Source organism: Prionailurus viverrinus, chromosome B1 (genome assembly GCF_022837055.1).
Source record: "Prionailurus viverrinus isolate Anna chromosome B1, UM_Priviv_1.0, whole genome shotgun sequence".
Classification (NCBI taxonomy): Eukaryota; Metazoa; Chordata; class Mammalia; order Carnivora; family Felidae; genus Prionailurus; species Prionailurus viverrinus.
Genome location: NC_062564.1, coordinates 116,294,027 through 116,307,481, shown reverse-complemented (window position 1 = coordinate 116,307,481; position 13,455 = coordinate 116,294,027). Strand labels below are relative to the sequence as shown.

Below are 13,455 nucleotides of genomic sequence, written 5' to 3'. Positions count from 1 at the left end.
ATTCAGAGCTGAAAGAGAGCTCTCCGTGTAATTTATCTCCCACCAGCTTTTAAATCAACTGAATTTAATTCTTCTATAGCGCTTTGTTACCATGGATTTGACAGAAAGTGTTGCTTTTGATTATTTGGAAGACTTGTGTTAGAAGTCAGATAATCCAAGTTCCAACAGAAATTCTTTTGTCACAGGCACTGACATCGGGGACAGGTCAGGAAATATCTCCTAGTGCGGTTCCCTCACACATAAAAGGAGTGAGTTAAACTAGGTGATTTCTAATGTATCCGCCAGCTCCAACTATGCCTACATTTGTCTGTTTTGTACAAGGTCTCGAAACCTTTGGGTGATAAAAGGTTCTCTTGGTTCTTTCTGTAAAGCTCTCCATCTTAAATAATATTAAATAAGCACATTTGAAGAATCCTCTTACACAGTTATGAAAGCGTGTTCAAGAGTCTGTCAGGTTGAAAGGAAATGTTAAGAAGGGTTTTCACACTAAAAATTAACAATTATTTCTAAAATAGCAAATAGCAAAAAGTACTCTGTGGTAAGTTGTTCAAGCTATAAAAATAAACATTATATATTGTTTAAAATGGTATGCACATATTATAATATGTAATGTTTTATAAGCATACATTACAGATTTATTTGCACATTCTAATCAGACATGAGTTGTTTTAACAACAGGTCTACCATAGAGAAAAAAAATTGGAGGCCATTTAAATCCCAAGCATTTAAATATGGAGCATTCATGGGAATCTACAGAGCTTTATTTCATCACCAGTGAGTAATGAGCAAAGCATGAGAAGAATTTGGGCAATCAGACTTGATTCTTGTGGCCTGCATTAGATTAACCTAGGGCACTTTTCACCTGTTTTGTTTTGTTTTGTTTGTTTTGATAGCTATGAGAAATCATAAAGACTTGGTTGCCTAACTCCTGACAATTCAAACTTAGACATAAAATGTGTGATTTTTGATATGGGGACTTGTTTGTTTGTTTGTTTGTTTCTGGAAAGATGTCCCAAACAGTTGAGCAGGTAAGGGGGCTCAGGAGTTTAACCAAACTAAGGGTAGATTTCTGCCTGTGCGGCAAATGATTGCAAAGAAGGAAATCCTCTCAGCAAAGGGGAGAGAGTGGAACAGAGAAAGAAGTGTAAGGAAGGGACTTGAGCAAATGCCACATTTATGGGCAGAAGGTTGTAGAGGGATCAGTGAAAGAAAGAGGGAGGAATGATCCAGAAAGGAACATGGAAACATGTAACACCAGAAGCAAGAGGATAAATTAAGTATAAAGGATAGGCTACCGAGCATAGAGGATGATTGTTGAAAAGATTTCAAGAGACAAATTAACCCAATGCTTCTTGAGCCAAGTTTCAAAGGGTTAAGATGAAGTGAAGCTAGAATGAGCAAGTGAAGACCATTATTTGAATGTGAGCTGTCATTTCAGTTGGTTTTAAATGACAATCCCCACGCCCATCATCCCATCTGAACCCAGTCTTTTAGCTCATTACCAGATAGAAACACTTATTGGCAAACAGCTGGTTTCCAATATGCTAAAAGACTTTCACTCTTAATGTAGCATTGTTAAAATACTTCCAAATCACCTGAATCCTGGAATAGTCCAAATAAAACAAAGAAAGTGAAGGGAGTGGAATGGGAATTATGAACCTCGAATTTCTAAGTCCTCCTCGCAGGACAGCTGACACTCAAAAAAGGTTTGTAAACCTTCCAAATTCTCAGCAAGCTCTCTGGGCCCCAGGCTGTGCAGAAAGTGTCAAGAAACGTGCCTTTGCAGAGGCTATCTTACTTTGGAGAATATCAAATTAATGCTGTCGGCAGCAGACTCTAACATGTTGTTCAATTATTTTGGTTCCTGTGGTTAAATAACTAATATTGCCATGGCTGTTAGGACCCTCACTTACTGTGATTGTATTTTAATGTCTGGTGTACCCTTGCTTCTGTATATTTCACCAATTACTCAATTATATGCTATTTTGCTTACTTTATACAAGAAAGCACTGACTCACCATCCCTCTTAATGTTAACATTCGATACAAGAAATGTAATAGCATGTTTGTGTGTGTATTCATTTTGTCTTGTTTTGTTTTGCAATCTTGCCCTTGGTGCCACTGAGTTCATTTGTTTCCTTCATGCACATCACATGCATTTATTTAGTTACCCCTGCCCGGTTTGGTGGGGAAGATGAAGCAGCACTTTCTGTTTTTTGCATGAGCACTTGACTTGGTCTTACTTATTTCTGTAATGGTAGCAGTAATAATGACAGCACAGTAAATAAGTGCACTTCCCTTTCCCTCTGGCTCAGTAACATAAATATGATTACTCTTGGTTGCTATTGTTACTTATCTTATTTTACATATTAAAAGAAAAAGAACCAGAGATTAAGTAACTTTCCCAAAGACATTAAGCTGGTCAGTGGCAAGTCAGAAGTTGGAACCTCTTTGGAAAGTATAGTGCTGTGGGGCTGCTACAGATCATCTGATTCTCCAAAAGGAAGCTAGAGAAGTCCAAAGCAAGGGAAAATCAAAAGCAATCAGAGGCACTAGCCCTCGATGATTTTTCCCTTATCTGATCAGATGTGAGTGATGCCAGTCAAACCAACTCACAATCCTTGCAGGGAGGTCACTGAGAAGGCCTCTGCCTTGCTGGTGTCAGTGGGCACCTTGTGTCCCTCAGATGCAGGCAGATAAACACAGGAGAGTGTGTTTTTTGCCTCTCTGCACTTAATGCTGTGTGACTTGTACAAACTGCATAACCTCTCTGTGTCTCAGAAAAATTATTGCTTTATCATTTATAAAATATTTTATCATTTATAAAAATAAGGATGACAATAGGACTTGCCCTTTGAAGGGCTGCTGAGACGTTCGAAAGAGTTCATTATAATGAAGCATTTGGAGCAATGTATGGCACAGAGTAAATAATAAATGGAACTTTGTACTAGAATTTAATGTGTGCTATAAGTACTTACAAGCCAGTGAAGGAAATAATATGTCTGAGGACCACTTACTTCCTCCAGTCCCCAGAAAAAAAGAACACTCTTATTTGGAAAGATATAGTACAGAGAACCAACATCTTTCAGGAAATGTTTGCATAGATCCACTATTTTAAGAAATCAGTACTCCTAATTGTGATGCTTTGATGTTTTTCCACCTAATGTACTTATTCCCTCATTACTTTTATTTCTTTGTTTTAGACAGGGTGCAGCAGTTAGAATTCATATGATTATAAAATATGTAACTATCTATATACCAAATTATAATACATAAGTGGAATCAACCAATTAAATTAGGCACTGTAATATATTTCAAAGGATAACTAATGCACACTTGTCCCTTTTATCTATGAAGGAGAGAGAAGAAATGAGGTTTTAAAAAATATACTACTTTTGTGCTTTTTTCTGATTTTATTGCTACATTTGTTATTGTTTATTGCACATAGATAAATCTCAACTACTATTAAGACTCCACAAATAGAGTCTGTTATGGTTAAGTGGTTATGGAATCAGTGTTGAAATAATAATTGTTTTTTAATGCTACATAAACGAATTACTTGAGTTAAAATACAGCATTTTAGACCTGATATTGAAATCCCTCTGCCTTAAAGTTTCATCTGGCTCAATTTATCGTTCCAAGGACAAGGATTTATGGGATGAGCTCTCCCTGAGGACATCTGATTAGATGTTGGTATCATTCATGGCCTCCATCATCATTGGTTTGAACCCAGAGACATGGGCAGTAACCCAGAGCTGCTAGCACGAGAGACTTGTTGGGAAGCCACTACTTAAAATATTTGGGTGGTGACTTTTCTTCCTGTGGACAGATGTTCCTATCAAAAAAAATCTCCCATATTTTATATCAGTTGACCTCTTCATTTGGGAGAATAGTTTATATTTGTCCTGAAAAACAAAACAAAACACAACAAAACAATTAGAGAAAAATATGTTGCTGTCCTCTAGCTCCTGGCAAGAGGGGACAAAGGAGGAAAAGAAAATTAACCTCTGCTTACCTTCCATGATAATACTAAATTTTCATTATGCATTCCATATTTAATCTTTCTGTTATCTTAAAGCAATCCTACACAATGCAAAAATTTATCCATTAACTATTATTAATTTGTTTCTCCTTTTGGGTTCTGTTTCAAAATTATTTTTTTAAAAAATGACTCCGTGAGAGTCATGGGCAGACACACATAGTAAATAAATCTTTTCAATTGTGAGATAAGTAACTAGGAGCAGCTTTACCTTCTTTTTATAGATGAGCACAAGTAACCAGGGGTCTAATGAAGTAGAATGACTTTAAAGGGCTGTGAGGGAATCACAGACAGAAAAAAGATTGTAATTCATTTTGATGTCACATCAATATCAAAGAATGAACAGCTAGAAAATTGTGGGTCGAAAATGGTAAATATGTTGAGTATTATAAAAACTTCTACAATTTAACAAGTTATTTTAATATCCATTTAAAATGATTGTACAAGGAAAAGAAGAGGAAGCGGCAACATTCTTCTAGAACAGAATACATCAGTTACCCTTCTATTACATTGCTTTCTCTACTTTAAAAACTATAGGATTTGAAACATCCTGGGAGGAGTTTGTATTGGAGGGGAGTACTAAAAAAGACTCTGGTAGGGTCAAAGTCACAGCTGGAGTGAGTTTAAGTGCCCTTGTCCCTTGCTCTCTTTACTCTAGCACAAAAATAAAATGATGGATGCTCCTACTTAGATTATCGTTAAAATACTTTTCTTGCTATTCACGAGGTCACCTTCCACTTGCATCGACTATCAATTCTCTATTCACAGTGGAAAAAAAATGAACCTTACTGCAGATTGTTTCAAAACCTTTCTATTTTAGAAAGTTTAAATTTTAAAAATGACTTGTTTTCCTGATTGCACTTAGCATCAGGTGATGTTTCGAAAAAATTGCAGATATTTACTCTCTAGCAGGAGAAAGTTGGGCTGGGGTTAAAAAAAAAAGTCATGGGTAATTTCAAAAAGTGAAGTGATCACCTACAGCAAATAGGCCATCTATTTTATATACAGTTTACTTCTATGAGCACTTTCCTGAGTATTCATACACATAAATACCCGTGGCAGTTTTTATTAAAGAAAATGCAATACACAAATATTAGGGCTCTCTAACCGACTCCCTCAAGCTTCTGTTTCAAGGTATTTCAAGCATTCTTTTTTCACAGCACAACGTTATCCAAACCTGCCCAAATGTCCAAGTTATATGATAAAATCACGGAATCGAATTTATGTTAAACCGGTTTTCAGCTTCTTTTTAGAGACACATGCCAGGAAGCTTATTTACATTTAAAATGTACTTATTTTCCACTCTTCTACTCATAACCTCTAAAAATATTTCAAAATCCAATAGCATTGTATTCAAATTAATCTGTCTCAAAGAGACAAAGCAAGGAGTAAAGAAGACTAAAAGAAGCAATTACAAGCACAAATCCAAAGGTTTTCCATTTGGAAAAAAAAAAAGTGAATTACAAAGGTAAATTGATTTTTTAAATTGCTTGTTTTTTATTTATTCTTAAAGTGGCCTGTAAAACTTGATTACTTCAAACTCCAGAGGTGATGTCAAGCAACGGTGTACTTATTCAGAATATATGTATCCACATGATATAAAAGATTTTGTTTAAAATTATTTTTAACTTCGAACATTTGCAATAATCTCTTTGGAAAGGGAAATATCTTGACATGTATATGCGTTAGTAACAGTCTACAAGTTAATTTATCCCACATACATATACACTATCTTTTAAAACTCATAAGCAATAGACGAAAATGGAAAGCCAAATTAAAACATAAATGTGAATAATTCAACGAAATCATTTTTGCTACTTCTGTATCAATCACTTGAATACTGCCATATTCAATTTTGTAGGTCATTTTCCATCATAGCTCATAACTGTCTTTGAAAGCAAACCTAAAAATGAGAATCGTAACGCCTCTGGAGAACAGTATGTTCTCTTTTTGACCTCTCCTAATCTTTCCTGATCTTCAAAGGCATCTTTTCCAGGAATGATTTACAAATAATCCATCTCACCTATAGAATAAATAGAATTCCTATAAATAAGAATGTTTTCTTCATACGAAAACAGTCTACATCGAATCAAGAAAAGCTTCGGGCCTATTTTCTCATTTTCATTTTTGTAGATTAATGAATTATTAAATTCCTTCATTAATTTATTCTGCAAGGGCAATAAAATCTTTATTTTAATTCTATATTCTGAAAGTAAATCAGAAAAAAAAATTATTCAATTTTCACTTAAGGAAAAGAAGACCAAAAACTAAGTTTCTGATATACCTGCTTGAATTTGCATCCTACAGTTTCCTGTTCCTGACTCTGAAACACATACATTTCAGCATCATTCATCAAGATTGGGGGAGGGGGAGAAAATCAAATTATCAGGCCTCAGAATGACACTACATAATTAGCTAGTTTGATCAGTTGGCACTTAACACCCAATCTTATCAATCAATCATATTTTTCTATTCTGACGGATAAAAATTCAGCTCGGCTACACTTCAATTCGACATTTTTTTCTCCAAAAAAGGATGTGGCATCTTCCTGTTTGAATAGTCTTTCTAACTTCCATTCTATTATTGAAAGTGAGAGTACAAAGAATTTCAGAAACCACCTAACTAGTAGATTAAAGAAGGTAAAGAGACCTGTAAATATTCAAAGAATTCTTCTACTTCAAAGAAGATAGATTTTTCCATTTGTTTCTTCATAATAGAATACATTTTAGATTACCCGCTAAACAAGTAAGAAGCCAGAAAATAACAAAAGATAATCCTCTCAGTTTCCACCTATCTTACTTCAATTCAACTGTGTTTTATCTTACGTTACCACTATCTCTTATAAATTACAATTTTCTCACAAACCCATCATCAAATTTTAAGGATATGGTATTACAGTTAAGTAAATATAATGAAATCTATTCCCCAGAACCACTAAGTTATGGAGAGTATGAAAGAAAGAAAGAAAGAAAGAAAGAAAGAAAGAAAGAAGAAAATTAAACTCATTTATAAAAATAAATCAATTTCCCATTTGAAGACATCCACATAGAATTGCAAACCTCTTTAAGGAGCAGATATTTGGACACAGAGAAAAATAGGCATATCAAAACATAAAGCATAAGATAGATTCTGGGCTGCACTCCTCAGTTTAGTCCATGTAAACCCATGGCTAATGACAGTTCTGACATAACTGATAATTTGATTCAGGAACATCAAGTGTTGGGGCCCAGTGGTGACGGAAACAGAAAGTCTTTTACAGAAACTCACAGGATGTACATTGATTAAAATCGATAGGAACCTCAAAAGATCATTGGGTCCACTCCTCTGTCCTTGGCTGAACTAAATGTCTAGCTCTCTTCAACAACTGACAAGGCAGAATTCGAAGTTAGGAGCATGAGAGAAAAGTCTTATGATTTGGATTGACAGCTTTGTTTCCTTCTAAACTTTGCCTTGTTTCATGATGGATATCTAAGGGATTGTTAAGTACATTACTATGGAACATGTTGGGTGTTTCAGAGGGAAGAGTAAAAGGGAATGACAATGGTCACATAAGTGTGGAGGTATGTGCACAAGACATGCGAGAATGTGCAAAGGACATGTATGCATGTAGTATTTATGCATGTAGTATGCATGCATATGTATAGTTCATTTCCCTTGAGACCCTTAAAAAAAAAAAAGTGGTTGTAGACTTTGTATTCCTTTGAGAAGATAGCTGAAATGTTTGTCATTTCAAAGCCTAGGAAGCATTCTGGAACTGTAAACCTAGCAAAACTGTCCCCGTGAGAGGGCAGTAGGGGGCCAAACCCGGGCCAACTTTTCCCTCGTTGTCCATCCAGGACTGGCCCTTGCTCTCAACTTCACCCTGCCGCCTGCCCTAGGAGCAGGGGCAGTGGAGGACACGAAGAGCTCGCACAGCGGGTGCGACAAGGTCCTCCGATGAAACAAGGAAACCCAGGATCTGTGGGGCAATGAGCCGCTTTCACGGGTTGACAGTTGTGCTGAGAGGTGCGTGTGCTGTTTGGCATACTGGCTTTCGGTTTTGGCTTGCTACAAAAGGAGCAGAAAGGGGGAGCTGTCGTGGTTCCCAGTGCCCACAAGGCCCCCTCTCCTGGCTGCTGCGCGCTGGCCACAGCGGGCCCTGAGTGTGCACGCTAGTTTTATTGTTTGTGAATATTTGCGTAACTCTTTGCAAGCGACTGTCAATGTGTCTGTATGACAATGTGACAAACGCCCTCGAAAAGTTTCCGCTTGCGAAAATGCCTCCGGCGTGTACCTTGCTATGTCGCAGGCACCCTGGTCGCCTGCGTTACGCGATGCTGTCAATGTCGCTTCATCATTTTGCTGCCTCCTGGATGATTTATTTACAATGCTAGATAATTGAGAAATGGATTGTCCTGAAGTTTTCTGTCTGTGACCTCACTTCTTCGAAGGAAGAAAGTGGTTGGGAGGGAAGCAGAACCTGAAAGAGGGTAAATCCCCCCCTCCACATTGTAAAATGTAATGGTTAAGAGACCAGGACCTGGCCCCAGACTGTTTAGATTGGAATCCCACTCTGCCACTCAACACTAGCTTGTGTGCCTTGGGCAAATCGCTTAATCACTCCTTAACTCAATTTCTTCATTTGCAGAATGGGGGGAGTAACAGCGCCTAGCTCATAGGGTTGTGAAGATTAAATATATGTAAACGCTTAGAGCGGTGCCTGACACGTAATAGTTGCTATGTGTTAGCTGCTATTAACATTATCATCAGCATTGCCATGTTAAATTTGGAGGACCATTCCCCACCGATACGCTCTGGATTTTGACCATGCCCATGTCCCAAAGGAAAAATGAGAGAACCCTAATCCGCCCGGTCCACACCCTCCAGCACCAGCAGCCACCAGCCACCCCTGCCCACGAAGATCTGTTCTGGGAACCCCTCCCTAGCTGTGGTGCGCGCCACACCTGGGGACGCACTTGAAAGGTTGAGGCGTGCAAAGGCAAACGAGGCGCTCAAGAGCGCTGGTCCCTATCGCTCTTGCTGTAGAGTGTATTTGGAGTGTTTTCCTACCTGCCCCAGGTTTTTGCCCTTCTTACTGCCGCCGAAAGCCAGTCCTTGGTATGTGCCCGCTGATCGATTGGCGGCCTGGGCAGGCGTCTCCCCGCCCAGAGAGGACTTGATGGAGTTGAGTTTGGCCCGCGAGCTGCCGAGCTGTGAGCTCTCCACCATCAGCACCGCGGCCAGTAGGAGCAGACATCGGGACGAGTCCTTGCCCCGCATCAGCGCGGCCATTTCCTGGCGAGGGGTCCCCGGGGAGGCGCAAAGCCGGGAGGGGTGCGGGTGAGAGAGGAGGGAGGACCCCTACACCTGGCCCCTCACTCGGGGAGAGGCGGATCTCAGGCTCTGTTCCCCCAACCCCACTTGGCTTGGGGGGGCCCAGCACCGTGTGAACTCAGTCTCACGCTTCAGACCTGGAGCGAGAGCGACCAGAGCGAGACCCTCTTCTCCAGCGGGGCAGGAAGTTCTGCAGTAACTGGAAGCAATCAAAGGCGAGGAGCACTCTCGCCAAGGAGGCGTGACCCGAGGTGCAAGAAGACCCAGCCCCACAGACCGCACCGCTCCAGTTGCTCCTTGCCCCGCACCTCCGTGGTCCCGCCGGTCCAATCGTCCTCTTAATCCCTCTGGACCCGGATCTCCGCGGTCCAATCGTCCTCTTAATCCCTCTGGAGGTCCACACCAGCTCCTTCTCCCGCGGCCTCAGTTGCTTTTTTCTCCTCTTTGCCTTCCTTACTATGCTTTAAGCCTCCACCTTTGCAGGACACAGTGTTAGCGGACGCTCTAATGGGGGATCAAGAACGCCCCAGACGTGACCCTGGAGGTCTGAGGCGAGCGGAGGTCTCCCACGCGCGCAGGCACAGTCGCCGCGAAGCGTCGCTTCCCGATTCACACCCGGCAGCCTACTGCTGCCAGGAACGCAGCAATGCCCTGGGAGCGGTCTCGCGCGCGGATCGGTCTCCCTCTCTCCGTTTGCTCTCTCACCGCCGCCCCCTTTGCTTTTTATAGCTTTCCACAGTGGGTTTTTTTTTTCCCTCCGCCCCCAATTCAAGAGTGACAAAGAGTGAAATCGTTTCTCTCACCCCCCACGTTCCCGCCCCACTCTTCTCCTTCCCCCATGCGGCTGCTGCTTCTGCGGCCCCCCCTCCTGCCTCTCCTCCTTGCCCCCCTCCCACACTCCTCTTCACGCTACAACAATTGAGAAAATGGGATTCAGTCCCAGAGGAACGTGAGGTCTCCTAATTCCTGACCACAGCTCCAGACGGTGGAAAGACCTTTGGGGACGGACAGAGGACAAGAGAAAAGTGGAAGTGGAGAGGGGCAGGTTTCCACCGCCCTTGGGGACCACCAGCACCCACCTCCAATGCCTGACTCCTACTGGGGCACTAGAAAGCCCTACAGAAGATTTAGAGAAGTGAGCACCTGGGCGTTAATGCTGTGGTCTGTGTACGCTCGAATGCTCAAGTAGGGTTTTAGTCTTTGCCTCCCAGTCGGTGTGTGAGGCTGCGCTATGCTGTGTGCCAAGGGGTGCCCAACTGAGATGGATGGGGGCTTTGGAATTGGGGAGAAGACGACCTGAGAAAGGGGAAAGATGTTCCTATTCTTTAAGCCCAGGAGACATTTGGGATTTTCTAGTGTCTGCCTTCTGCACCCCTAACCCTGGGACCCCACCACACACGCAGCGTACGTTTATGTCTCTGGGGCTGGGAGGAATGGGGTGCCCTGAGTACGCTGCGAGGGTTTCAATCTCCCAGCTCTACCGGGCACCTTTACCGTGCCAGGCAACTACCCCCTTTTTGCAGAGAGGAAATCCCAAACTGGAATGAACGGAGGCAGGGGAGCCTTTTGAGGCTCTGCTTTCCTCAGCTTCCTGCCTCCTAGCTTCTGGGAATTCCATGGGAAACCTTTCCTTCCAGCTCACAAGGCTCCCTAGGTCCGGTTTGCTTCTGAGAAGGTCTAGGAGGATTTAAGAGGGACTGGGGCGCCCAGCGCGCGGCGCTTGGGGGCGCCAGTGGCAGCAGCCGGACGAGGCGCGGAAGTATTGCAGGAGACAAGGCGTCCCGGGCAAGCTCAGTGCTCGGGTTTGGAGCGGTTTGGCCGTTAATCGCCAATGCTTCTACTGCAATGAGAAGGCTTGTTTGGGAGTTGTATTTGTCCTTCTCAGGCTCTAACGCCTGCGCGCAGAGAAATTGAGGCCGTGAGCACAGCTTGGCAGCTAACAGCTAGAGAAGGAGGCTTATCTCCCGAACTGCACTCTAGATCTGATCTGTGGACCCGATCCTAACAGGATTCCTGATCCTAAAGCACACCAGCGCCTACAGGAGTATGCGTTCAACACGTCGCTAAGTGAGAACGTTAGTGACTCTTTTCTTTTCCCCACAAAAGGGCCGAGTTCTAAAGTAGGAATTTATGTCTGGGGTCTCCCAGACAGCACCAGCCTTGCATGTTTCTCTGCCCTGATCTGTGAGTCTGTCTGGCGTGGAATTCTTCGTTTTCAGATTTTTTTTTTTTTTTAAAACACAAGCAAAGAGTCATTAAAACTGAGGAAACCTCTGGAATCTTTTATCTCTGGATTGCCTTTGTGCTTCCTTAGAGTAGAGATTTTCACATTCAATTTTTTTTTTCCACTTTTTAAAAATATGCCTGGGAATGTATTTGCAAGGACAAAGGACGCATTACAGGACTAGTGAAGGGCAAGGAAACTGATATGTTATTAATGAGTACTTGGGGTTCAGTGTTTACACCTTAAGGAAGGTGTATCTTTTGCCTTCTTTGTGATATGCCAATTAGAAAACATTAGAGAAATGGAGAAATTTAAGTTAGGAGGCTATTGGTTGGGAATTTTTCAAGATCTGGAGCAAAGGAAAAGACAAAAGAGAGCTAAATGATATGGGTAAGAAATCATTCTACATCCATTTGAAGGTTGCAAATATCCATCATCTGCTAAAGAGGGAACACATGTATCAAGAGAAAATCTGAAGATACTTTGCCTGTCAGTTCCCTCTTTCCTTACTTCCAACCAAAGTAAGATCCCACATGGTCATTCCTAACTCTTGTCAATATATCTGCTGAAAAGCAAAATGATGTGAAGCTCAACTTATGTACTCTCAAGAAACCCCTCTTCTCTGGGTATCATGATAGAGATTATCTCAGGGGTTTACATGACACCCTACACACTCCAAAAGGAAATTTTTGCAAATCAAAATTAAAAATCAAAGTTTACATTTAGGTGCACTAACACTTCCCCATATACATGAAACTAAATCACACTATGGAATCAAATGCTTAAATATACACAATTACACCTTAGGTTAAACAGGAGGAGGAGGAGTTTTTACAGGAGGTAAAAACTAATTGTATTCATGATCCAAGTGCTCTCTTTAAGTTGTAGAACAGACACACATAACCCACACATAGACAAGTAGATATACATACACAAAATCAACTAACTGCAAATAAACATAATCCTTTGGACTAATGTCATAACCACACATGTGTTTTCTCATGTGTGTTTTCATAAGCATGAAGATACAAGCTTCATAATCTACTTGGAAAAATGGATTTTTTTAATGCGTTTTGCAATAACATCATTAGGGAGTAAATATATAAAGGCAATACTGTACAGAAGTAAGGATAGGGTTTTCTTAGAAGAAAGTGCCTGAGCACTTTCTCCTTTGGCCGTATTTTCCCTTCTCTCTCTGCTCCTCAAGTCATTTTGGTTCCGTTGAAAAATAACCATCTCACTAGTTGTTTCTGGACCCTGGTTTCCTTCTGACTACTTAGCCCCACGGTGAGCTAAGTGCATACACATAATTGCCTTTTTCGTATTTTCTATCCCGTTATCTCTCTCCCCGCAATGGCAACCACTTCCTACATAAGTCTGTTTAGCAGTTGTTCATGCATTCACTGCATATTTATTGAGCTTAAGGTCTTGAGAAGACAAAGGTGCCTAAGACAGTGCCTTGGCTATGGAGAGGCTTATGGTCCACTGTCAAGGCCTTGCCTCACTGAAATCTGCCTCTCGCCCCTCTCAGGAGTTGCTGCTATGAGCCTTCCTCTGTTCTCATCTGCTGCTGAATTCTGCCAATTTCAGTCTCTCATAGGGTATCTGGAACTTCTGAACTGGATTGAATTCATGTGGCTGTGGAAAGAAAAAAAAAATAGATATGTCCTCCAGTCTTTTCTTTCTTCACAAGTTACATGTACACTTTTAGAGTGTACATGGAGAAAATAGTCCTACAATGACACTAGTCGTGGTCATTTTAGTTACTAAGAACCAAAATATGGTATTATGGCAAATTGGGAAGGGAGATTACATTTTAGTAGGCCCCACAGGACCCTAAATCCTCTTGTCCACACAGGATGGACATGACAGACCTTCTT

At 41.3% G+C, this 13,455-nt stretch overlaps 1 protein-coding gene across 1 annotated transcript in view; it reads right to left on the bottom strand.

Moving 5' to 3' along the window:
* Nucleotides 1-10,035, bottom strand: part of DKK2 (dickkopf WNT signaling pathway inhibitor 2) — a 103,993-nt gene extending 93,958 nt beyond the window's left edge. Inside the window, exon 1 of the mRNA XM_047856203.1 lies at nt 9,088-10,035. Coding sequence (XP_047712159.1) covers nt 9,088-9,309 — 222 coding nt within the window. The 5' untranslated portion in view covers nt 9,310-10,035. The remainder of the gene's footprint in view (nt 1-9,087) is intronic.
* Nucleotides 10,036-13,455: the final 3,420 nt, after the last annotated feature.